Source organism: Platichthys flesus, chromosome 6 (genome assembly GCF_949316205.1).
Source record: "Platichthys flesus chromosome 6, fPlaFle2.1, whole genome shotgun sequence".
NCBI classification, from domain to species: Eukaryota; Metazoa; Chordata; class Actinopteri; order Pleuronectiformes; family Pleuronectidae; genus Platichthys; species Platichthys flesus.
In genome coordinates, this window is record NC_084950.1 from 25,563,541 (window position 1) to 25,588,744 (window position 25,204).

Genomic DNA, 25,204 nt, shown 5'->3' on the forward strand with positions numbered 1-25,204 from the left:
GGGCCTTTGGAAAAGAGAAGCAAATATTCAACAACATTAGAGGTCAAATGAAAAAATAAACAACTCCAAGTTGTGTCAATCATGTTTATACACCAATTACAAAGCTTTTGTCTGTTTACAGAACAGGATCGATTTCCTGTGTTTTTCACATCAGTTTGAGATGTTCTAGAGAGTTGTTTGAACTCTTCAGGATAACTTGTATCCCGGAAATTTGTTTTTTTCTTTTTAATGTGCGATATCAAACCGGACCTCTGACATCCTGAAATAGACTTCGGGAGTTGGGATGTTTTCACAGATCCTTGATCAAAAGATGGAAGATTGGATGTAACCAACAATTTTTTATTTTTTTATTTTAAGTGACAGGACAGACCACAAAATTATCCTCACCACTCGACTCCATTTTTTTCCTACTGCGAATTTTCAAAACAATAAAACGCAGTGTGTAAGGTTTCCATGCATGAAGATTTTAATTGGATGATGGATTTATTTTGAAATGCATATGAAAAAAAAAGACATGGTGTGCTTGGTGTGCTAAGACCTTGAGAATCTGTGGCCATGCAAATAATACTGTGGGGCTATTGTACAAAAGTACTTCACTTACATGGACATCTATATTACAACTATAGACCTTTTTCAATGTGTATATGACAGTGTTAATTTTGGCAGCTATTTTTGATTTAGTCTTAGTCTTAGTCTTTTGACGAAAATGCATATTAGTTTTAGTCACCTTTTAGTCATTTTAATCCTTCTTAGTTTTAGTCTAGTTTTAGTCGACGAAAACAAATTCCATTTTAGTCTAGTTTTAGTCGACGAAAACAAATTACATTTTAGTCTAGTTTTAGTCACATTTAATAGCCACATTAAACTCCTTTTCTATAAAAACATATAGCTGCAGCCTAATAGCTTAAAAATATATATTTAGTTTTAAATGTGAAAACAAAAAGGGAGAGCAAGTCAGACTGGAGCCGGACACAGAAACTGAACATCGGTACAAACCAACTGCAGCTTCTGCTCTGATGAAGAAGCTCAGGGGCTGATCTCTGAGCAGCTGAGACCAGAGAAACTCAGGTTTTCACAGTTTCCATAGTTAAGAAGCAGTCGGTCACTGAGAGGCTGCTTCACGAGAACGCGCTTTGCTTTCACTGTGTCTCTCTGAGCGAGTGCGCGAGACGGGGGGCGGAGCCACGGACCGGAGCGCTATCTGGGGCGCACACACACACACACACACACAGACACACACAGACACAGTCACTCGCCCGCTCCTGATACTTCATGACGGCCTGATACAATGATGTTTTAAAAATTATTGTGACTTAGTCAACCACCAACATTTTCGTCTCGTCTCGTCTCGTCAACGAAAATTAAAATAGATTTCGTCATAGTTTTTATTTTCAAAGATTCGTTTTCGTTACGTCTTCGTCTCGTCTTCGTCATGGAAAAAAGGTCGTAAACGAAATGTTAGTTTTGCAGGTATTTTCCCATAAAACATAAGTATTATTAATTTTCATCCTGACTTGAAGCAAGATGAATCTCCAGGGGTATAGAGTGATTCCAATTCATTCTGATAAAAAAATAAAAGGTCTGTATAAAACATCTCAGCAGATCCATACATAATTGTGGAGACGTTTTACTCTTGTGCGAAACAGTGTCACCCTCATGTTGGTGGTCTGACTCACAGGGCTGATGCACTGGTCGGGGGTGTCCTCTCTGAGCTGCTGGAAGATCTGCCTGTCGAAGTCTTCTCTCTGCAGCTCAGCAGCCGCTCCCGAACAAGCATCCAGCATCCTCAATGCCACCTGGAAACACTGTGGGACACAAACACAGAGCTCAAATATAAATAGCCCCAAATCTTCGCAACCTTTACCTCATCTCATCTCATTTTCATCCGCTTATCCGGGGTCGGGTCGCGGGGGGGGCAGCTCAAGCAGGGGGCCCCAGACTTCCCTTTCCCGGGCCACATTGACCAACTCTGACGGGGGGATCCAGAGGCGTTCCCAGGCCAGTGTTGAGATATAATCTCTCCACCTAGTCCTGGGTCTTCCCCGAGGTCTCCTCCCCACTGGACGTGCCTGAAACACCTCCCAAGGAAGGAACCCAGTGGGCATCCTTACCAGATGCCCGAACCACCTCAGCTGACTCCTTTCTAAGTAAAGGAGCAGCGGCTCTAATCCGAGTTCCTCACGGATGGCTGAGCTTCTCACCCTATCCCTAAGGGAGACGCCAGCCACCCTTCTGAGAAAACTCATCTTGGCCGCTTGTACCGGTGATCTCGTCCTTTCGGTCATCACCCAGCCCTCATGACCATAGGTGAGGATAGGAACGAAGATCGACCGGTAGATCGAGAGCTTTGCCTTGCGGCTCAGCTCTCTTTTTGTTACAACGGTGCGGTAAAGCGAACGCAATACCGCCCCCGCTGCTCCGATTCTCCGGCCAATCTCACGCTCCATAGTACCCTCACTCGCGAACAAGACCCCAAGGTACTTGAACTCCTTCACTTGGGCTAAGGACTCATTTCCTACCCGGAGTAAGCAATCCATCGGTTTCCTGCTAAGAGTCATGGCCTCAGATTTAGCGGTGCTGATCCTCATCCCAGCCGCTTCACACTCGGCCGCCAGCCGATCCAGTGAGTGCTGAGGGTCACAGGCCGATGATCCAATGAGGACCACGTAGTCTGCAAAAAGCAGTGACGAGATCCTCAGACCACCGAACTGCAACCCCTCCCCACCACGACTACGCCTCGATATCCTGTCCATGTATATCACAAACAGGATTGGTGACAAGGCGCAGCCCTGGCGGAGACCAGCATCCACTGAGAACGAAACTGACTGGCTGCCGAGGACGCGAACACAGCTCTCGCTTTGGGAGTACAGGGATTGGATGGCTCTGAGGATAGACCCCCTTACCCCATACTCCCGCAGCACCTCCCACAGTTTCACCCGGGGGACCCGGTCATACGCCTTCTCCAGATCCACAAAACACATGTAGACCGGATGGGCATACTCCCAGGCCCCCTCCAGGATCCTTGCGAGGAACCACCACCCCGGTTTGCCACTCCTTTGGCACTGTACCCGACTCCCACGCGATGTTGAATAGGCGTGTCAACCATGACAGCCCCTCAACACCCAGAGCCTTTAGCATTTCTGGCTGGATCTCATCAATCCCTGGGGCCTTGCCACTGCGGAGATGTTTGACCACCTCAGTGACCTCCACCAGGGAAATTGACGATGAAACACCATCAACCTCGAGCTCAGCCTCCAACATAGAGGGCGTGTTATTCGGATTCAGGAGTTCCTCAAAGTGTTCCTTCCAACGTCCGACAACCTCCTCAGTTGAGGTCAACAGAGTCCCATCCTTACTGTACACAGCTTGGATGGTTCCCCGTTTCCCCCTCCTGAGGTGCCGGATAGTCTTCCAGAAACACTTTGGTGCCGACCGAAAGTCCTTCTCCATGGCCTCTCCGAACTTCTCCCACACCCGCTGCTTAGCCTCCGACACGGCAGCAGCTGCAGCCCTTCGGGCCTGTCGGTACCCTGCAACCGAGTCAGGAGTCCTCCAGGATATCATATCCCGGAAGGCCTCCTTCTTCAATCGGACGGCTTCCCTGACCACCGGTGTCCACCACGGTGTCCGAGGGTTACCGCCCCTTGAGGAGCCTAAGACCCTGAGGCCACAGCTATCCGCCGCACCTTCAGCAATGGAGGCTTTGAACACCGCCCACTCCGGCTCAATGCCCCCAACCTCCACAGGAATGCCAGAAAAACTCCGCCGGAGGTGTGAGTTGAAGATACCTAGGACGGGGGCCTCCTCCAGGCGTTCCCAGTTCACCCGCACTACTCGTTTGGGCTTACCAGGTCTATCCGGAAATTTCCCCTACTCCCTGATCCAACTCACAACCAGATGGTGGTCGGTTGACAGTTCCGCCCCTCTCTTTACCCGAGTGTCCAAAACATGCGGCCTCAGATCAGATGACACGATCACAAAATCGATCATTGATCTTCGGCCTAGGGTACTCTGGTACCAGGTACACTTATGAGCACCCTTATGTTCGAACATGGTGTTTGTTATGGATAATCCATGGCTAGCACAGAAGTCCAATAACAAACGACCGCTCGGGTTCAGATCAGGGAGGCCGTTCCTCCCCACCACGCCTCTCCAGGTGTCTCCATCGTTGCCCACGTGGGCGTTGAAGTCACCCAGCAGAATTACGGAGTCCCCTACTGGAGCCCCATACAGGACTCCATTCAGGGTCTCCAAGAAGGCCGAGTACTCTGAACTGCTGTTTGGTGCATACGCACAAACAACAGTCAGAGTTTTCCCCCCTACAACCCTTAGGCGCAGGGAGGCGACCCTCTCGTCTACCGGGGTAAACTCCAACACCGCGGCGCTCAGCCGGGGATTTATGAGTATCCCCACACCCGCCCGGCGCCTCACGCCCTTGGCAACTCCGGAGAAGAATAAAGTCCAACCCTTATCCAGGAGTACGGTACCAGAGCTGAGACTGTGCGTGGAGGTAAGCCCCACCAGATCTAACTGATAGCGCTCCACCTCCCTCACAAGCTCCGGTTCCTTTCCCCACAGCGAGGTGACGTTCCACGTCCCCAGAGCCAGCTTCTGCCACCCGGGTCTGGTCCGTCGAGACCCCTGACCTTCGCTGCCACCCATGTGGCTGCGCACCCGACCCCAACGGGTCTTCCCACAGGTGGTGGGCCCATGAGATGAAGAGAGGGGGGGTGCCACGTAGTTTGTTCGGGCTATGCCCGACCGGGCTCCGTGGCAAACCCGGCCACCAGACGCTCGCCATCGAGCCCTCCGTCTGGGCCTAGCTCCAGACGGGGGCCCCGGGCTTCCTCCGGGCTGGGTCCCATCTCCTCTTGTATCGATATTCATTGAGGGTTTTTGAACCATTCTTAGTCTGGCCCCTCACCTGAGACCACTCTGCCATGAGAGACCCTACCAGGAGCACAAGGCTCCAGACAACACAGCCCTCAGGTTCACAGGGACACGCAAACCTCTCCACCACGATAAGGTGACGGTTTACAACCATGCAACCTTTACAATTTGTACAAATACAATACCCCTCTATCCTAAGACCATACACAGAGACAAACCCACGAACACACAAAACATCTGTATTTAGGAGCGTGTTCAGTTTGCTAGCAGGACTTCACATACATATTTTGAAGCTGGATTGCAAGAAATAGCATTTTTTTTTTTTAACCTATATTCACCAATTAGTGCATAAACATAGGTAGTGGGACACAATGTGTGTGTAAAAAATGACAAAGAAAATAAAACAAAGACAACATTTTAAGACGTACATTTTTTCAGGTTTGTATATATTCATGATCTTTACAGAATGACTGTGGTATTTTGCTCAGTTCATTCATGTACAGTATATATATACATATTTCCCCATTTCCATTACCGATTTTTTACGTTCCGTTCCCAGTTATATGATTACATTACTTTACTTAAAATGTATATGTTGTGAGATTAATGCTTTTGACAACCTGTTGTGTTCAAACTGAATGAATGTGTTGTAGCAGTCTCTATACTGTCCTTTTTTTTAAAGTATCTGTGCCCAATCCTGACCTTCAAGAGCATCTCAGAGTCTCCGCTGTACTGGATGAGTGAGACGACCACAATAGAGGCCAGAACGGGCACGATCATCCTTGACAGCTTCTTCTTGGATACGAGGCAGCCGAGCAGGGCCAGACCCCAGTAGTGTATCTCTGGAGGAGGTAAGTGTTAGTTACTATTGATACTGAACATCTGTATAATCAGTTTGTAACTTCTGGCAGTCAAAGGCAGTACAAATATAGCAACTATTACACAAATATATAAGTTCGGCAAATCCTAGCGATATATGAAAAAGATGCTGAAATGTAATTCATAATTGTGTACTGCACCTCGTTCCCGTGGGAACATCTGTAGTGTATGTAGCACAGTGTCTATGGCCCCCTGCTGGCAAAGCAAGTCCACTGCACCAGAGCAGTCAGCCAGGGCGGTCAGCACCTTCAAACCGCACCTCTGTATGTCGGAGCTGCTGATGAACTGAGCACACACATAAACAAACAGCACTGAATATCATCCTGGTTGTCATTCTTTCAGATCTATTCTTCATGCTGTACGATTTACTGCAGAGCAAACGTGATGGACAACATGAACATTTGCTGGGCCAACTACACAGACAACTGGTTACCCTGTACGCAGGCATGGAGCCAGAAGCAGGGTATAGTTTGTGCTTGTGCGTGTGTGTACAACAGTGTTTCCCCCAGTAAATGTCTCAGTCAAGGTGTTAAGCAGGAGGCGGTGCTGTTGGCGCGGCGCGTAGCGGCGCGGCGAAAATTTTTGGGGGTATTTTGCTCAAAGATGCCAGTACGCATGAATGAAATAAACAACTGTTTATTTCAATATAAATAAACAACAGTAGGTACAAATGTTGTGGAAAACATGCAGACACTACAAAATAGGGTTTAAGCCGGTTTTTAAGAAAAATCAAGCTGCCTCGGAAGATGACAGTTTGTGATGTCGGATTCCGTTCAAATTAACCGCCTATTCATTGTGGACGGCAAGAAAAAAAAAGTTTTCGCGCATGCGCACCTGATTCTGTATGATTTAACATGTACGCAAATAAGCATCATTCTTTGTGCCTTTTTTACGTAAATGGTATGCCACATAAGCCTTTACGTTACATATCATTCATGGACCAATTAAAATCGAGATATTACTAGACATCCAGCAGCTTAAGGCCAATGTATGCTACTCCGAGTCCGTTGCGGACTGACGGACGGACGGAGCGGACGGACCCTTTTTGATTTATAGTTCTACGAGCCTTTTTGTTGTGAAAACAATTCACCGCCAGAACAGTAGATGGCGCAACTGAAGTCGAGCTTAGAGAAGCCTACCTCATGAGGTATATAGAAGAAGTCCACGATAGGTTTATTTACGTCCTCCCGGCTCCTCACACACAGTGAACGATGGCAGCTAACAGAAAAAGGATGTTGATGACGCGACAGTTTTTGCTGAATAAAGTGACACCCAGTGGGTCATAATGCTTATGTTATCGTGTCTTAACGCAGCGGTTCCCCGGTCTTGTTTCCAAACTGCGTTGCTAATTCAACAGCTGCAACAGCTTGAAGCTACACGGAGGCAGCTAGCTTCCCCCCAGCTTCCACACACAGTCAGCAGGGACACCCGATACTAACTACTACCGTTAGTTAGTATCGATCTAAAGTGTTTGCTTCTAACCTGACGGTGTTTGAGAAAGAGTGTCATGAGCCGTGGGATTAAAGTCAGCGGGTTTTTGCGCTGTTCCCACCGCAGTTAGCATGGTGGTTAGCCCGCTAGCCACGTTATGAAAGTTCGTTATAACAGTATGTGACCGTACACACGTGCCGTAAGTGCTCTAACCAGCCACCGTCAGGCGGACAACGCCGCTGGCTTAACACACTTGTCACATTAATTATATAGTCGTAGTTGTGATTTTGGTTAATTGTGATGTAGGGAATGGAACAGGAAGTTTCCATTCCGAAATGCTGGCGTTAGCGGACCAATCACAGCCAAGGGCTATCCGTGGGCTCTCCGCCATTTCGACGTGTAGTTAGAAAAAGGAGAGCTGCACGAAAAGCTCTCCGAGGAGCCGCGGAGAGGCACGGAGAGGGTGATCCACGTTGGAGAAGGCGGCCCTATCTGTCCGTTATGCTGTAGTCCTACATAATGATGAATGCTGTCTTTTATTTTTTAAGTTGAATAGAAGTAGTACTTATTTGAAATCGGCCGTGCGTGCCTGTTTGTTGTTTATTGTTTTTGATTTAACAATATATAGGTTTAGAGAAATCTGGCTTTCAGAACTCAGTGCCTACCCACTCACTGACCTCACCGCACGTCACTGGCGGTAGATTGACAGGTGACTATGATAGACTATGCAACAATATATTCAACCACCAGATGTCGCCGTCTCAATTACACTCAAAAAACTTTATTGGCACGACTAATGTTGTAAACAGTATTACCTGAGTATTATCAATGCCATTTTTTTTTTTTTTTTCAACTTTTTTTTTTTTTTTTTTTTTTTTTCAATACATTGGTAGTCAAGGCGGGGCCCTAGTCTTGTTAAGGCGGCCGCCTTAACAAGATAGTGCTGGGGGAAACCCTGTACAAAACAACTTGTGAGGTTATCTCCAGATGATTAACTTTTAGAGCTGATCAGTCAAAGGTGAAAAAAAGTGGTTCTGAAACACATTAACCAAGATATTTCTACAAGAAAATCCAAAGCTTCTATTGTTTAGAAAACGATTCTCCCTCACATGATGTTAGATGGTAAGTTATGTCACAAAGAACTAACAAAGTTATGTAATTTCTCTGCATCCTTTAGGACTATCAACATGACCTTAATATCTTGTATAGATCGAAAATCATTTTGGTCCATATGGGTTAGAATGATATTTTTTGCAACCAATAACATTAGAGACATGATCTAGAGCTTATTTAGATTCACCAGTCATTTGTCATCATGTGGTATAAATGGCATTATAACAATATAAAAAAGTTATGCATCATCACTCCCCGCCTACAGTCATTCTTAAAATGAATTCCTTAAACTTAAAACAGCTATTCCATTCCTGGACAACAATATGCAATATGTGTAGCTCTAAATTATGATTTGCTGTCCATAAGTTACTATGTGTGAGATGTACTACCATGGAGCCCAGCAACAGCTCAGGCAGGTTTTTTACCTAAACTAGAATTACCACCCTGTGGTTGTACGCCTCAGCCAATTTCAGTCCATTTATTTTTCCAGGCTCATATAAGGTCACTGTGACTTTTCAGCTTTGACTACTGAAATCTAATCAGTTCATTTTTGAGTCCATGTGACAACTGGTCAAAATTTTGGGAAATTCCCTGAAGGCAGACTTGACATATCCTATTTAAAAAGTAAAAACATGTTGTTAGGCCAACTTGACCTAAGACCACTCCAATCTAATCAAGTAATCAGCAAGTCTAAATTAACAACTGTGGCAAATTTGAAAGGTTTCTTGAAGAGTTGCTTCGATCTCATGTGCACAAAGCAAGAAATGTGGGGTCCCAGCTACCTTGTCCTTGACAAAATCTAATATGTCATTTGAAACTGAACATTTGTACCAAATCATGGAAAAAACTCAGACCTCTCTCAAGTCATTCTTGACATACTGACCATCAACAGTACGGAGGCATAAAAATGTAAAATAAAGTTTAAATGTAACAGTAAAAACTGTGTTGCTGTAAGTCATCATCAACATTTTTATATGACATCTGATTTAGACCATATTTAGAACAAAATGGCCATGAAAGATGGTTCAGGGTTGAAATATGGTTAATTGAATGCATTTTGGCCTTTCCCACTGACATGGCATGTCTTATTTTCCCTCTCCTTTTCAGATGCCAAAGCATTGACCATATCGCCACAGGCTGAGGGCCCCAACAACCACTGGGGGGAGAAAAAGCATGCACACAATTCATTCATTCCAGTAAGTATTGCAAATTCTTTTTAGAAATTAAATTACATCCTTCCAATTTTCTGGTGGCAGACAGCCTACTGTATCTTTTCCACAATGAATGGATGAACTGTTTAATTTGGGTAATGATTGAAAACTATATGTGCTGTTTATGTGTGTGCACTGCTTCTGCTTTTGTGGAAAACAAAATACACTTGGTTGTTTTCAGCCTCTACCATCTTTAGGTTCTCTATGGTATTGTTGTCAACACAACAAGCCAGATTTAAGGATTTAAAAAAACATTTGGGCAGTCAGTGTGCTCGTACTCTGTTCAGAACTTCCAGGTAGAGGGTGTGAGCTCCTTCCACCACACACTGGTTCTTCAGGACTTTCAGCGACACGTCGGCCATGTCCGGGTCTGCGACAGAGACGCCGTGCTCCCGTAGACTCCTCTCTGGAAATTCAAAACACAGCAAATGGACATGTGGACATACAATGTAGAAACAAATAATCTGTTGCTGATCACTAATCTAATTAAGACTGCTACAAGTGCAGCGCTGGGAACAGAAGCAGAGTACACTACAACCTTAATACAAACACGCTGCTCCACTTAACCAGCTTTGCAGTCAACTACCGGATAATGTAAACGAATTGATGCTATAGTGAAAATTAAGAATAACAACTTATGTATAGGAGGTTTGTCTATTTGCACACCTAAACAATGAATGTATTTGTATTCACACATCATTTCACACCGTATGTAGGCAATAGCCTGCATGAAAAGTAGAAATACACAAAAACTACTGAACAGATTTCCGTGAAGCTTGGTGATTGGATGTGGAATGGGTCAGGGAATAAACCATTTCACTTTTGGAGAAGATCTGGATCAAGGGGCCGATTTTTTTGTTTTCTTTAACATTGTGAGAAAGGCGATTTACATTTGGCTTTATTTCTCAGAGATTAAGTCATGAATGTTGATGAAAAATAAATAAAATCAGGGGACGGATATTAATTAGTGTGCGTAACTTCTGCAGAACCAAAACAAGTACGCATCTAGTGAATATTTTCTACTGATGGTCATTCTAGTTTGTATGTTTGTTAGATAGTAGGATGAATAACAACTACTCAACTGATTACCATGGAACTTGTAGGCAGGTAAATGGCGAGACAGGGTCTCTGTCTGTTTAGAGGAGCTTTGCTGCTAAAAGCAGATGCTAGAGGCCATAAACCCAAATACAAAGCTCAGTAGTGATCACCACAAGTAACTCATCGCACATTACACAGTAATTTAATTAATTGTAAACATAGAACATGAGCATGTGCAGAATAATAACAACCGTTGAGAAACACAGAGACATATATAGCTTTAACTTCATCAACAGAAAGAAGGGATGGAGCATAGATCACAGTACGAGCACCTAGATGTTGACTCAAGGGAATAAGAAAAGAGACTCTGGCAGATCAGATTCAGACGATAAGATCTGGTGTTAACACGCGTCTCTCTGCGATCACATGTTGACAGCTCAAAAGTACAGGTGTGAATCCAACCAAGGCACATTGAAGAAACATATCATGCACTCAGACATCATTATGAGATGGTCCCTGACACATGTGGCCACATTGTTTTAGCCTGGGATAATGCAAAGGACTCCTTGGCCACAATTGAAATACCACATACTCAGGTGAAGTAGTATTTTGACACTTGTGTTTCCAATACGTTGACTTATTTATGGCCACCTCCATAGTATTTAGATTGAATTTCGTTGTCCTTCCGAATGAGTAAAATCTTATTACATGGTAGAGGTTCCCCCTCCCTTATTCTCACATAGACACAAAGAAAGAATGTTCGGATTAATTCAAAACAACATCATTTGTTTTTTGCGAATAGAAATGATGTACGAGTTGATCTGGCTATAGAGTAGGGAAGTGAGATCAGATCAAAAGTGATCACTGGATACACATGTGGAGATACATACTTATACAAATGTACAGGCTCTTGAATTGTACCTGGGCAGAGGAAGACCAGGCTGGCCTGCAGAGCCTCCAGCTGAACCTCCGGCTGGAAGTTGTGGACCTTCATGGTGCTGAGGATCTGACTCATGGCCATGTTCAACTCATCCAGACTGGCTATCCTATCGATGCAGGGAGGAAACATCTGTGTTACTGTATCTGTACATTCTGAGAAAACTAAACCATACTTTAGCTGCGGCTTGTTCATCTTAACAAAATAGCTGTGTCCTGCAACTAAGTTTGTGAAAGTATTTAAAAATATTTTATCATTTTATTTCAAACAAAAACTTTAGAATGTAGAACTCAGAACCAAGACGGGATTTTCTTCTCTCCATCACTTAGATTGAAAGCATATTAAGAAGTGTATTTCACCAACCAGCATGAACAAGAAGTATATTCAAGTGGGCACCTGCCTATTGTTCCATACCTCAGTGAAAAAAGATGAATACTATGAGAGAAACGACACACTACAACTCTAGCAAACTTGTTTCTGTTATCTTAATTTTCACCTCTTCTATTCATAAAATCAATAAAGATTGAAAATAATGTATTTGTACCCACCTTCCCTGGAAGAGCAGATTGAGCAGCTTGCAGGCGCTGATGGAAACCTCCTCTGAGGTTACATGTCTCTTCATCATCTCTACCAGGTTGACATGGAGGCCACTTGAGAGCAGCAGAGAACACATTTTACCTGCAACCAGAGCAGACGTTGACTGTACAAGCCAACTAAACAGTAGTGTATGTATAAACTGATGATATCATCTGGATTATAGGAGAAGTGAGGTCTTTATTGGAGCTCAGAGGAAACGTTCCATTATAAACAGTAAACTTAATTAACTCCGGCAAAACAAAAAACACTCTGGCACTCTCTATTGTCTACTTAATTGAAGGCTGTTGACAACATGTAGGAGATATCATGGGGACTGGGTATCCAACACACAAAGCACACCCCATCCCTGCACACAAGCTGTTACAAAGTGCTGTTCAACACTCACTGTTGTGAGTAATGAGCATGGCAATGGCACTAGTAGCAGCTTTAAACACGCTGGGAGAGGAGGAGTGGAGCAGCATGGCCACCATTAACTGTCTGTGAACAGGAGTCCTGCAAACAAACACACAAAACAACAGTCATTACATTCTCTCCTTGGTTAAACGTAGGGTTGGTAATTTGTCTCGGAAACACTTTGAATCTTGTTTGTTGAAATCCTCTTGATGTCCCAAAGAAAAAAGCCGTGGCCCTCACAGAGCTGAAATAAACAGGAACGATTGTTGACTTCGATTGAATGAAATGACTGCTTGTTGTACCTGTCCATCACTGACCTGCTTGCCCGCACGCAACACTGAAGCTAGGACGATAAGTTAGTATGCGAGTCACAAAAAGTCCTCTTCTGGCAGTTATCAAGGAGTGCATGTTCATGTGTATTGGTGGCGTAGCTTTGTCGATAGAGCTGATGGGAGGGGATGGGATGCATCAATTTCAAATTGGAGCCAGTCTTGCTGGATTTTCCAGGATTGCCAACCCCAGCTTTAAACAGTTGAATATAGTAAAAGAGGAAGTGTGTGATATCTCCTTGTTTCACCTCTCTTCCTGGTCCTCCTCTGAGTGGCTCATTCCAGCACCGTGCAGTAACAGATTGTGAATGGCCCAGCTTGCAGCTTCCTGACGCCGTGGGAGGGAGTCACACAAGTTAAGAATATTAAATATCGTATATTTCTTTTTAAGATTTGATAATGCGGTCTTGGTGAGGAAGTAGTTGGACTGACCTGAACTGCCGGCTCAGCGGCATGGAGCTCAAGTGCCATACAGCAGACCTCCATCCAGCCCAGGCCCATGTCCTCTACCTTCTCTTTACCCCTGTTCTCCTCCTCCTCTCCTTTCTCAAGACCTTGCTCAGCTACCGCTTTGTTCTGCACGATGGTCGCAGCTGGCACAAAAATACAGTGTAGTCAGTAACTCTGTGTCTCCAACACTACTACAGCTGCATGAACATACATAAGGTAATTTATATTTAATATGTGGGGTGGGTGTGTCCTCACTGAGGTCAGCCAGGCAGGATAGAGCGGCCGCTTGCAGCGTGGCGTTGTTGGGGAAAGTCTGACATGCTCTCACTGCAACCCTCTGGACGCCGTTCAGCACCAGTATGTTGTAGTAACTCTCTGCAAGATGGAACACGCACAACAAGTCGACAGTGAATCAAGTGTCTCTGTTTGCCAACCGTCAGCCTGCAAACACGGCGGCTTATCAGAACAAGTGAAAACTAAACACTCTGCTCCAGAGTTATTCACTGCTTTGCGGAAATAGGCAATCAAGTATAAATTAAAGTCCAGATTCTTAATATTTGGACAGTTACTCATCAATTAAATTTGTACCCCATTACCTCTTTTTTTCAATTGTGTTAATTTTTGGAATGATTGTGTGATTGCTGGCAGCACTACCTAAAATCTACTGGACAGATTCCCTTGGAACCGGGTGGAAGGATGTGGTGTGGGTTCCCTTTGTTCAACATTGCAAAATAGGGCGGTTTTTAACATTTCTGTTGCTTTCTCAAAATTGTATGTCTGAATCTTGATGAAAACATTCAAACATATTCCTGGGGTTAATATCGATGAGTGTGTGCAATTTGTACAAATCTGGATTAAAATGTGGCGTATATGTTGAGTATATGGGATTTTTTCCTGCTGCTATATGATCACAAATAAGGCTAGTAACCTGTAACTACCACCAATGTGTAGCTGAGAAACATAATGTGGCCTTACCTATAAAGCTTGTTTAAATTGAAGGGACTGTTGCTCCTGTGGAAGTATGCCTTCTAATGTGCAACATTCTAGATTTGAAATTGAATTAGAGGAGCAATAAATTCTCTGTGTGGTCTGTATTTACCTCATCAGGCTTTTATACTTTAAAAAGGCCATTTCATAATGATGTAATCATGAAGTAATTTATACTATGTGATGACTACTGATTGTTAATAAAAAATACTGTAGATCATGTTAGTGGTTACAAAAATACATCACTAAACTATGTCATGTAATTTTTCTGTCGTAGTGATGTCACAATGTTATCCTTCATATTATATGATCATTAATGCATTTTTAATCGTTATTAGATATTGGAGGAGGTATCAGGTTATTAAAATGTTACTGAAATATTATTGTTGATAAAATCTGGATCTGACCTGATGTAAACTTCCTGAAGAGGCAGCAGGCCGTCTCCTGCAGCTCCTCCACCTCAGGGAAGGCGTCCATGGCAGCGATGATCACGCTGTAGCACCGAGTGCCCCCAGACATTAACATCTCCACATTGCTGGCTGGAGAGGACAAACTAATTAACTCTAAATGGTGGAATTCATTCTGCTTCATATTTCATATTTTCATCTTAATCTTCTTAATTCTTGTCTCCAAAAAAAGTACACGTTTGTCTGCACAGTTAGATGAGACACTACATTTATGAAAAAGCATAGTGGGAATAGCAGCAGTAATTTAATAGGATTTGACTTGCAGTTAACATGTGTTAGAGAACCAAAAAACAGCTCATAGAAGGAAACAAAACAAGAAATCAGAAATAGTGCATCACAAATAATGAGAGTGATGTCTTGAAATAGGCTGGAAATCCCCTACCCCCATGACCGTGAGAAATCTTACATCTGTGATCATTGTAGAAAACAATGGAACAAGGTCATGTACAATTTTGGCATTGCTCCATTTTCCATGTGGAAACCATCCTGATGATTAACATTTAATTATAGGACAATGCCTTTTTTTATTCTTTTATTTTATTTTATCGTCATCTAGTTGTTTTATTGTTGTAAGTGAAAATAATATTATATATAGCTTATATTTCTTTCATGACACACTTTTAAAACAACTGATAAAGTTGTTTTAAAAGTGATAAATACTCCCAACACTTTTGTTAAAACACATTAAGCTATTGCAACCTTATACTAGACATACTGTTCTTTGTGTTTTGGGGGTGTAGCTTTTACAAGATCTGAGGGGTTAGGATGTATTTGTTACATAGTTTCAAAGTGTAAACGGCTCTCGCTAGTTTTCCAGGATTATCAACCCTATTTTTAACGTTTTCTGAGAAGCAAGAGAAATCATTTTAACTGGAAACAATCCATGGCACAGGACAGCTCTGCAGTGCATTATTACAACTACCAAGACCACCATTGTTACCCATCTGTCGAGCATCAGTGATTCTGATGAGGTGAGGTGTCTGCTCGAGCCCAGGGGATAAAGACAATACTCAGCCAATCCCCTTCTCCACCCCATTCCCCTTCAGCCACTGTACCCATAGCCTTGGTCAAGTTCATCAGAGTTAACTGCTCAATCACATCCTCATCTTCAGCATTCTCTACATCCCACCACAACCAGCACCACCAGCAGTAAAGAGGTATCCTGAACCATGCACAGCCTCAACCATCAATATGATCATCAAATACTCTCACAGTTCTCCTGAACACAAGCCATATTTCACACTCCACCACGAAAGTTTTGCTTTCATTATCAGATTATTTATTCATCCATTATTTAAATTAGATTTGTTTTTTGTCAGTTGCAGAAAGTGTAATTACACAATCTTCTATTGCATAATGATCATTAAAATAAATGTTGTTGAATCAAAACAACTGAGAACAGGTTTGTCAGGCGCCACTGCACTGCCAACAGGAGTTCATGTGCTTTCTCCAACAACAGATAAGGTAAAAGAGGATCCAACTCACAGAACAAGGGATCTCGTGCTGAAGTATTTCCTTATCGGACTGAAAAGGTCGTTCTGAATGTATTGAATGAAGTTTTTAACCTTTTTGTTAGTGAAAAACACGCTGACCCACTATCCTGTGCTGCAACTGTTTACTATAGCGTTTAATATGATTGACGAGCCGTTACAGTGACAGCACATTCAGGTGGTAAGCTCAGAAATAGACTGTGAGAGCATTTGATGTGGTATGTGCTTCTTTCATGATGATTAGGATCCTTCGAAGTGCTAACACTATTCTTTAGATGAGTAGGGAATTAAACTCAATACATCTGTTTCCGGACATTCACCAGTTTCCCTTTCACATTACTACAAACGCTGCAGACAATACAAAAAAAGGATTCAGGTTAGAGGTGGCACGGCATATAGAGGCAGGATGTAACGTATTAATTCTACTGCAGAGATGTTTTTATTTACATCAAATCAACACAAACTCTCTTGACATCTTTGTTGGGGTCTTCTACGTGTATAGCTCCTCATTTTTTAATCTGAGATATTTGTTTGCCTAGTTTTTAAATTTTAGTGTAGGAATATGTAAATCATTAACATATACTGTACAGTAGCCCACGGTGAATCCTGCGGAGAACCTTTGTGTTCTCACATTCAGCCACTCCGGAGAATGTCTGGAGATTATTTGGAGTTCAGTGCATGTCTGAAAGCAGCTTATTGTTCCAAACCAAATATGTTGAGAGCTCAATCAACCTAAGATCAATGAATGACAGAAGTCAGAAACCAGTTTGGCCCTTCTTACTAATCAAATATCAAAGTTATCCAGTTATTTTTTTAACCTCTAAGACATGAACATTATTTGGGTTAAATCAGGTCCTACCAGGACGAGTCAGCGGGAGCAGCACTTTCATGGCCTGCAGCAGCAGCTCAGGACTGTCGGGGAACATCTGTAGAGCTGCCAAGATCACAAAGTGGTCCTGGATCTCCACAAACTCCACCAGGTGGTCGTCACTCACTGGAAACAGACACAACAAAGAGATGCCGCTGAAAAATACATGAGTAAGATACATAAAAAGACTGCACCTTGGATTAATAAAAATCCATTCTGATGATGTGTTGCTAAACTTGACATCATGTCTTGAAGTCACAGATAATAAAACATAGATAAACTCATTATTTATGTAACAACATGGAATTCCCCCAGCACAAGCCCCAACACACTTTCCATATTTTCCCCCACTAATGGAAATGCTAATACTGGTATGCTGCATGTAATAAGCATTACAGCCTCACAGGACTCCAGGCACTGCTAGAAATTGTCGGGCTATTATTTTTACTATTTAAACTTATTTACTACAAAAAAGGTTTCATAGGTAATATGGAAATGATTCACTGTCAACTAAATGCTTCACAGTCCGTTCTGATACACAAGCTTTGCTGCAGGATGCACGAGAGAGAACATTTAGACAAAGAGCATATTCATTTGTACAAAAGTATTCAAGATGTAACAGCATGTGTCTAACCCACCTCTCTGCAGGAGGACTTGCAGAGCTCTGCAGCCTTGGAGATGCACTGCTTCAATAGTAGGAAACATCTTCATCGCCTGCACCACCAAGCCGAATGCATCCTCTTCCTCCTCCAGCACCAGAAGGGCAATTATATCTACATGGCCATGACAATAACAGGCTTAAAAACCCAACAAAACTGAATGAGGCTGTGTTCTGACCATTACAAATGGCAATTAGGAATGTTTTTTCATCAGTAAGTGATTGATTTTTCCATTAGGGGAGCTACAATTTGCAGGAGGATTTGCAGAGAATCGTTTAACTTCAAAGACGATTAAAATTTAAATAGATTCAAAAAATTGTTAAATGGCGGAAAGCTAAAGTTATATGTTTTAAAACACAACACATCCCCACATTTGTATGTTGCCAACGGATTAACCATAACTTTCACACACTTTTGGTTTTCACAATTTGCAATGTGATTTGTGCTGCATATCCCTTAGCAACTGCAGATATGAGCTTTCTTTTGGGGATTTTAGGCAGGTCTTTAAAAGAATGTTCCTCAGTGGCAGGAAGTGCTTGATTACTATGTTTGGCAGCTATTAACATTGTACATTCACAAAGATGTTTTCGGACCATGTGACACATGGAACTCAGCCTTTTCAGTAATATAGGGCCGCACACATTAGATTAGGGCATAACCACAAAGATTTTTAAGGAACAACGATAAGTTGTTGCCGTGAAACTACACAAAAAAGGGACAATGGTTTTATTGGTGTGTAATTTTAGAGGGGAACCCCACATGGCACATGTGTAAAGATACTGCAACATTTACATATGTGTCCTGCTGTTCTTATGGGTTAAATAAAGTTCAAATGTCTTATATATTTGTACACTTTATACTTTCTTATCTCTACTCTTCATGACAAGCTAATTCTCAATATTATTTTGTATTGGCTTGATATAAATAAAATCATAACATGAACCTTCTACAGTGCTGAATAACTTTCCAAACAGAATTCAAATCACCATTAAACTCAGTAACTTTAACCTGGACATTAGGGATAGGTCACAGGAGAGGGTGTAACATTTACTAATTTACTAATAATATAATGTTTGTGGTGGCATCACACAGAACGCAGTAGTAGAAGTAATGCTCTGGTGTGCTGTGGCCTATCTCCTGTGTAGTTGTGTACCTGAACGGAGAAGCAGCGCTAGGGCTCGTAGTCCCACCACGGTCACTCTGCAGTCTGCGCTGTAGTGACACAACACCTTCAGTATCTGCCTGAAAAAAACACATCAACAAAGGCAGGAAGTTAACCATTCATTAATTCTACTGTCTGCATGCAAGACGCAAAAAACAGCAAATATAAAGGAACTAATTAGGCAAAACAAATTGCAGGTAAAACTGACGCAATAGTAAAAGCCAGAGGTGGTGACTTACAATAATGAGGAAGTGAAAACAGAAAGGAGAACATTAAACTGGTTCAGAACAAGATGTGTATACAAAGTAGACACAATCTACCTTTAAGAGGGGAAGAATGCCTTTGAGTCTGAAAACTCATGCTGGCACTAATGATCACGTGTGAAACTTTGCTGTATTCATGTCCACTCCACCCGAAGATATGATGCATATTCAAGAGAAACCCAGCTCATAAAACAGTAAAATACTACAGAGGAGAGTCTACCATTATACTTACAATCCATATGACTGAAATATAAAATGTTATCCTGGTCATAAAACTGCTGAGATCTTTCATCTTTGTGACCTTTTCATTGGTTTGGATATAACATCAAACTCTCAAAGACACATTATGTGGTTTTGTTTGGACAGTGTTGAGAATTACATTAATATGTTCTCAGTGAGAAAAACACATCTTCTTTTAGACAGGAATGTTGTGTCAACTTGATATTTATGTGACAAGAATTAACTCTCTTCAAGTATGTTTTTACTTACTGGTGCACTCCCAGTACCACCCACTCATTGGCTGCCTGCAGCGGTGGAGTCAGCTGGTCCAGCGTAGCGGGGCATACTTCCATCAGCCGACACAGTAACGACCAGCCCACCTGTACCAAGAGATAACACCATTACAACCTTCATTTTAAATCTATGGGTGAACATGCCCAACAAGAATTCCACAAAGTGAAAGTGACAACTCTTTAAAAAGTCAAACCAGCCCCTGCTGGACGTGCACTTGAAATTATTTGCAGATGTGGGAAGAGCCAATGACTATTTTTCATGTAGGACACCATCCATTCTTTCATCAATTCTTTATGCCTCTTATCCACAGCACGTGTCCTGACGAGAACAAAGAGAAGAGAGCACATTTCTCCAATATTAGCATCGCTACACTGGCTTCCAGTTAAATCTAGAATAGAATTTAAAATTCTCCTCCTCACCTTCAAGGCCCTTAATAATATAGCGCCTTTTTACCTTAAAGAGCTGTTAGTACCTTATAAACCCACTAGAGCACTCCGCTCCCAGAATTCAAGCCTACTTGTCGTCCCTAAATTCTCTAAAAGTAGAGTAGGAGCCTGAGCTTTTAGCCATCAAGCCCCTCGGCTGTGGAATAATCTACCACTTTCAGTTCGGGAGGCAGTCACCATCTTTTCGTTTAAAAGTAGGCTCAAAACCTTCCTTTTTGATAAAGCTTATAGTTAGAGCTATTCAGTGCGCCAGAACGTTACTTGTTCTATTTAATGACACATGACACACGGAGCTTCTCTTTCCAGCTTCTCCTTCCTCTTCTCCATCCCTATCCCCCTTCCCCGGAATCCCTTTGCTTTATCACCCGCAGATCCAGGGCCTCTGTTGCCGCACCATGGATTGCGGTTTGTGGATCGCGCACCGGGGGTCGCGGTGTTGGATCCAGTGTGGCGGATTCTGAATCATGTGGGCTGATCATGGTGCTGGTGGCGGACCCTGTGTCGCGTTGGCATTGGGCACAGGCGGTGGACCAGGACCGTGATGGTGGCTTGTGATGGGTCCTGGTGGGCGGCGGTGGACGGTGACTGAGGACTGGAGTGGCGTCTGGTCTGGATGGTGGATCGTGGTCTAGATGGTTGCTGAGCATGGACTGTGCTTGCAGCGGGACTGCTTGGCATGTCATGTTGGGGTTGTCCTTCAGGATGTCTACCCTCATCAAATGCTGCTAGAGACTTTGATTATTGATGATGTTCTCCTGCACGTGGCATCTATTGCACTTCTGTCCGTCCTGGGAGAGGGATCCATCACATGTGGCTCTCTCTGAGGTTTCTACATATTTTTACCCTGTTAAAAGGGTTTTTTGTAGTTTTTCCTTACTCTTGCTGAGGGTTAAGGACAGAGGATGTCACACCCTGTTAAAGCCCTATGAGATGAATTGTAATTTGTGAATATGGGCTATACAAATAAAATTTGATTGATTGATTGATTGATTATCCTTCGAGGGTGGGAGGGGAGCTGGAACCGATCCATCTGACATTCAGTGGCAAGTGGGGTACACCCTGGGCAGGTCGCGCTCCCATTCACACCTAACTGACAATTGACTTAACCACCCCAATCTGCATGTCTTTGGAATGTTGGAGGATTTTGAAGTACAGGGAGAAAACACGCGCGGACAAAAGGGAAAACATGCAAACTCCACACAAAAAATAGGTTCTGAACCTTCTTGCTGTGGAAGACAATGCTGTACACATCTATTCACCAAATCCATATCTGGGAATTTCCTAAATTTGTTTGACTTCCTTGTAGCAGAGCCAAAAGCAATTAACACAACTAGCAAAGAGCTGTTGTCGCAGTCTGGTGTGTTATTTGAGCATCAACTGAATCAATGTAAGCTGCGCGTGAAGCAAACAATAAAATATGTTTAAGACTAAATCCTACAAGTGTGGACTAAAAGCAGAGCTCTTAAATAGGGTGTCCGCAGCCCCTAGGTGGTTCGCGGAGGTACTGCAGGGGGTCGCGAAATTTTCAGTTGATTCGTTTTTTTTAAATATTTTTACATTTTTTTCCCACAAATGGAAATGTCTTTAAATAAACCTTAACATGAGTCCAACATATTGTTGCGAACGGATAAAAGGAGGCAGAAGCAGTATCTTTCAGTCAGCAATGCCCTCTGCAGCTCCTATACATTGCACATTTTTTTAAAAAAACATGAATATATGAACCTTTGTATTATTTGAATAGCTTAGTATTGAATGCACAATAACAGGGTGGCTATGTTTATACATGGCACTAGGCCCAGTTTAATATAAATAACAATTTTATACAATGTATATAGTAGGGGGTCCCTGCTCCATCTCTCCATTAGTTTGGGGGTCCTTGGCCTGAAAACATTGAAGACCCCTGCTTTAAAGGATTCAAAGTATCTGACAAGTACATCGCAGGTCCTGCATCCTGCTCAACCTGAGAAAGGCAAAACGTCAGAACACTCTCGATCGTATTATTTTATCCTTGAATCGGGTCTGGTATAAACAGGCATACTTTGAGTCTTGCAATCTGACTTTGGGTTATGTGTTTTACTGCAGCCTCACCTCTGATAAGCTGCAGAACAGAGCAGTCACAAGATGCTGTAAACATGCTGGGTCAGCTACACAGAGCTGAAACTGTCTTAGCAGCTGATGCCGTTGTAAACCTCTGAATACAGCTCTGAGTCTAGTTAAAGGAAAATGCAAAACGGTTTCTGTTTTCCATAGGAAACATGTTCATGTTGGGAGAAATTATGCTGGCCCCGATGGTCGCGAAGAAAATGGGACACGGAAATGTCGCATTCCAACCGTGTTATTAAGTTCTCACAGGACCGACAAATGCGATACGATTTGTTTGATGTGTTGTGGAGCTGTAATCCTAAACAGAGAACTTGTTCGTACGTGCATTCACCTTTACTGTAACTGACTGCTACACCTGCCACTTTATGCATACTGTTTTATTCAGTTATTTTGTGTTGGGCTTATTTAGTTTTGCACGTAGCGACTCCCCTCGGATAAATACCTGCAGTTTAAGGAGCGGACCATGTTAATAGACGCACCAGATCCCTCGCTTGCGGACCAGTGCAATAAGACACCTGCCGTACAGTGCCGGCACAAGGATAGGAGCAGGAACTACGACCGGACGCGGGCTGTGCGGCATTTGTCAAAAACTATAGTTTAACACCCTCGCCAGCAGAACGAGGTAAGGAAGCTGGTCCCATTTACTTTACTGCAGGTAGCGTGGAACAGGAGTCGCTATGTCACGTTAACACATCAGACTTGTCTCGTGGTGATTTGTTTGTTTATTATATTTTAACGTTTGTGTTTGGTTTTATGGATTAAAATATCATATACTAAATGTCATTCCAGTTTTACGGTGTATTTACGGCTACGATGAAGTGAACAATAAAGAGCCATCAGTAGAGAAACTCTGCGTCATGTTCGGGGGGGGCTATTACATTAACTGTTTCTCTCAAAAATGCTGATCGTGTTGGTAAGCTCTCCATGTATCCTTAAATTATTTTTACAACCCCGGCAAAAATCGTTTGCATCTCCCAGCGTGCGTGCAACAACTATGCGTCGCTTTACATACGTCACATACTACGTTGCTCTGATTGGTTGTAGGTCTATCCAATTGAGCGAAGAGGAATTTTATTTCCTGGTTCGGTTGAAACACGCCCCATAATCACAGCCCAATGGAGCGGTATCAGACTCACATTCTGACTAGAATTGTGAGTATGACAACGTCAGGCTAACTCTACACATTTGTCATTGAAAAAAAGCCCCATTAACAAGTCCCATTATGAAAGTCAAAGTTGAAGACGGTCCAGTTTTTTGTTTAGGAATTTCGACTTCTGAGAGACAAAGCAAAACTAAAGAGCTCCATCGAATGTACTAGGGTTTCAGGTGCCTCGCATTACCTGCTGTACTCCTCTGCTGTTCCTGTGGGACGACAGCACTGCAATTAGAGGGATGTGGACATCTTTGTCTTCAAACAGGTCAGCTGCTGCAAAATAGAAGAAGAAGAATGTCAAGCAATAAAAATAATTCATGAATCAGTAGAAGAGGAAGAAGAGAGAGAACATGGCTGTAATGCAGATGTTTGTTTATAAATCCATTAGATAAGAAAGACTAAAAGGTGCAGGTATAAGTGTTTGTTCCTTTACAAAGAAATGAGTAGTCCTCCACAAAGACAGGTCAGGACAGAGCTCTCTGGCATAATGGCCTCAGAATAAGAGGAGATGTGGTTTTATATTTTGTGTTGTTTACAGTTAAGGTTAGCATGAGAAACATGTGTTTTGTTGTGATGTATAATTGCGTCAGAGCGGGGTTCCTCACCGTGGTCTGCGTGCGCCAGGAGGAGCAGATCCTGGATGATCTGGATCAGGGTGCACAGCTGCCGGTCCTCCTGTGGGCTCTTCAGCCTCACCACGAGCTTCTTCAGCCTCTCCTGCAGCTCCTCCTGGTCCACCATGCTCTCTGTCCTCCGCCGGACGACCTGTCGGACATTGACGGTGAATCAGTGCGCTGCCTCCGAACCGACCGAGGGCAGCAGCTGAGAGGAGACGAGCTGAAGTGTGCGCTCACACCATGGCTTCACGGTGGCGGATATGGCGCAGTGGGATATTACATTAGCCGGGGTACAGCCTTACAGACTATGGGTACAGCTCGAAAGGGACCCTGGTGCCTTCGGAAGTTGTCGAGGTGTCGCACAGTGTGTGGTCCGGCGTTGACATCGCGGTGCTCGGCTATCTGACGTGAAGCTGGTCGGCGGATCCAGATCTCAGAGTTGGGTATGTGAGAAAGTTTCTGTTCCCTCCTCCTCAGTCACATGAGAGGGGAGGGGAGAGAGAGAGAGAGAGAGAGAGAGAGAGAGAGAGAGAGAGAGAGAGAGAGAGAGAGAGAGAGAGCGCATCACACAGTCACCACCACAAAGAGATTGTTACTAAATTTGTCATCACACAGACTGTACAACTACTATACAAAAACATGTGAAATAACTATACACACGTGCAACAACTGTACATACACATGTACTTCTATTCAAAAACATGTGCAATAACTATACATATACATGTGCAATAACTATACAAACACATGTTCAACCACTATACATACACATGGGCTATTGTATTCACACACGCCATCAAGTTAAAGTTGTTCCTTAGTTTGCGTTGAATGTCATACCGCACCTTTGAAACTTGACCTTTTGTTTTGTCTCTTTTTCTTCCTTGCTTTTATTTCAATTAAACTACTGCACTGCACCGGTTTCTACTTATCAACACATTTCCTTGTACTGTACATATATACTATAAAATACTTAATCAAGGGGCTATTGGTTTATTTATTTTTTTATTTCCTAACCACACTATTTTTTGTTCCATATTTCTATTTTTTTCTTTATTTATAAATTTATTAACATTTGTAATTATTTGTTTCTACAATTTAATATAATTATTGACCTATTAAACTATATAAAAACTTTTTTTATATGATTCTATATTATTTATCTATTTGTATACACTTTTATTTCCTTATTGGCAAGGACCTGTTACAAA

The 25,204-nt window shown here is 42.9% G+C and overlaps 1 protein-coding gene across 4 annotated transcripts in view; it reads right to left on the reverse strand.

Moving 5' to 3' along the window:
• The window catches only part of lrrk2 (leucine-rich repeat kinase 2), a 50,822-nt gene extending 26,374 nt beyond the window's left edge, over positions 1 to 24,448 (reverse strand). For 3 of the 4 annotated variants that reach the window (XM_062389737.1, XM_062389738.1, XM_062389734.1), the window contains exons 1-17: positions 23,985 to 24,448; positions 23,567 to 23,652; positions 19,654 to 19,763; positions 18,893 to 18,981; positions 17,719 to 17,853; positions 17,072 to 17,206; positions 14,663 to 14,794; positions 13,524 to 13,643; positions 13,251 to 13,411; positions 13,067 to 13,146; positions 12,482 to 12,588; positions 12,048 to 12,177; positions 11,484 to 11,608; positions 9,803 to 9,930; positions 5,910 to 6,054; positions 5,593 to 5,732; positions 1,677 to 1,805 (exon numbers count right to left, since the gene is read on the reverse strand). In XM_062389737.1, coding sequence (XP_062245721.1) covers positions 1,677 to 1,805; positions 5,593 to 5,732; positions 5,910 to 6,054; positions 9,803 to 9,930; positions 11,484 to 11,608; positions 12,048 to 12,177; positions 12,482 to 12,588; positions 13,067 to 13,146; positions 13,251 to 13,411; positions 13,524 to 13,643; positions 14,663 to 14,794; positions 17,072 to 17,206; positions 17,719 to 17,853; positions 18,893 to 18,981; positions 19,654 to 19,763; positions 23,567 to 23,652; positions 23,985 to 24,120 — 2,088 coding nt within the window. In that variant the 5' untranslated portion in view covers positions 24,121 to 24,448. The remainder of the gene's footprint in view (positions 1 to 1,676; positions 1,806 to 5,592; positions 5,733 to 5,909; positions 6,055 to 9,802; positions 9,931 to 11,483; positions 11,609 to 12,047; positions 12,178 to 12,481; positions 12,589 to 13,066; positions 13,147 to 13,250; positions 13,412 to 13,523; positions 13,644 to 14,662; positions 14,795 to 17,071; positions 17,207 to 17,718; positions 17,854 to 18,892; positions 18,982 to 19,653; positions 19,764 to 23,566; positions 23,653 to 23,984) is intronic. The other variant, XM_062389735.1, reaches the window with a different exon arrangement.
• Between the last annotated feature and the right edge of the window lie 756 nt (positions 24,449 to 25,204).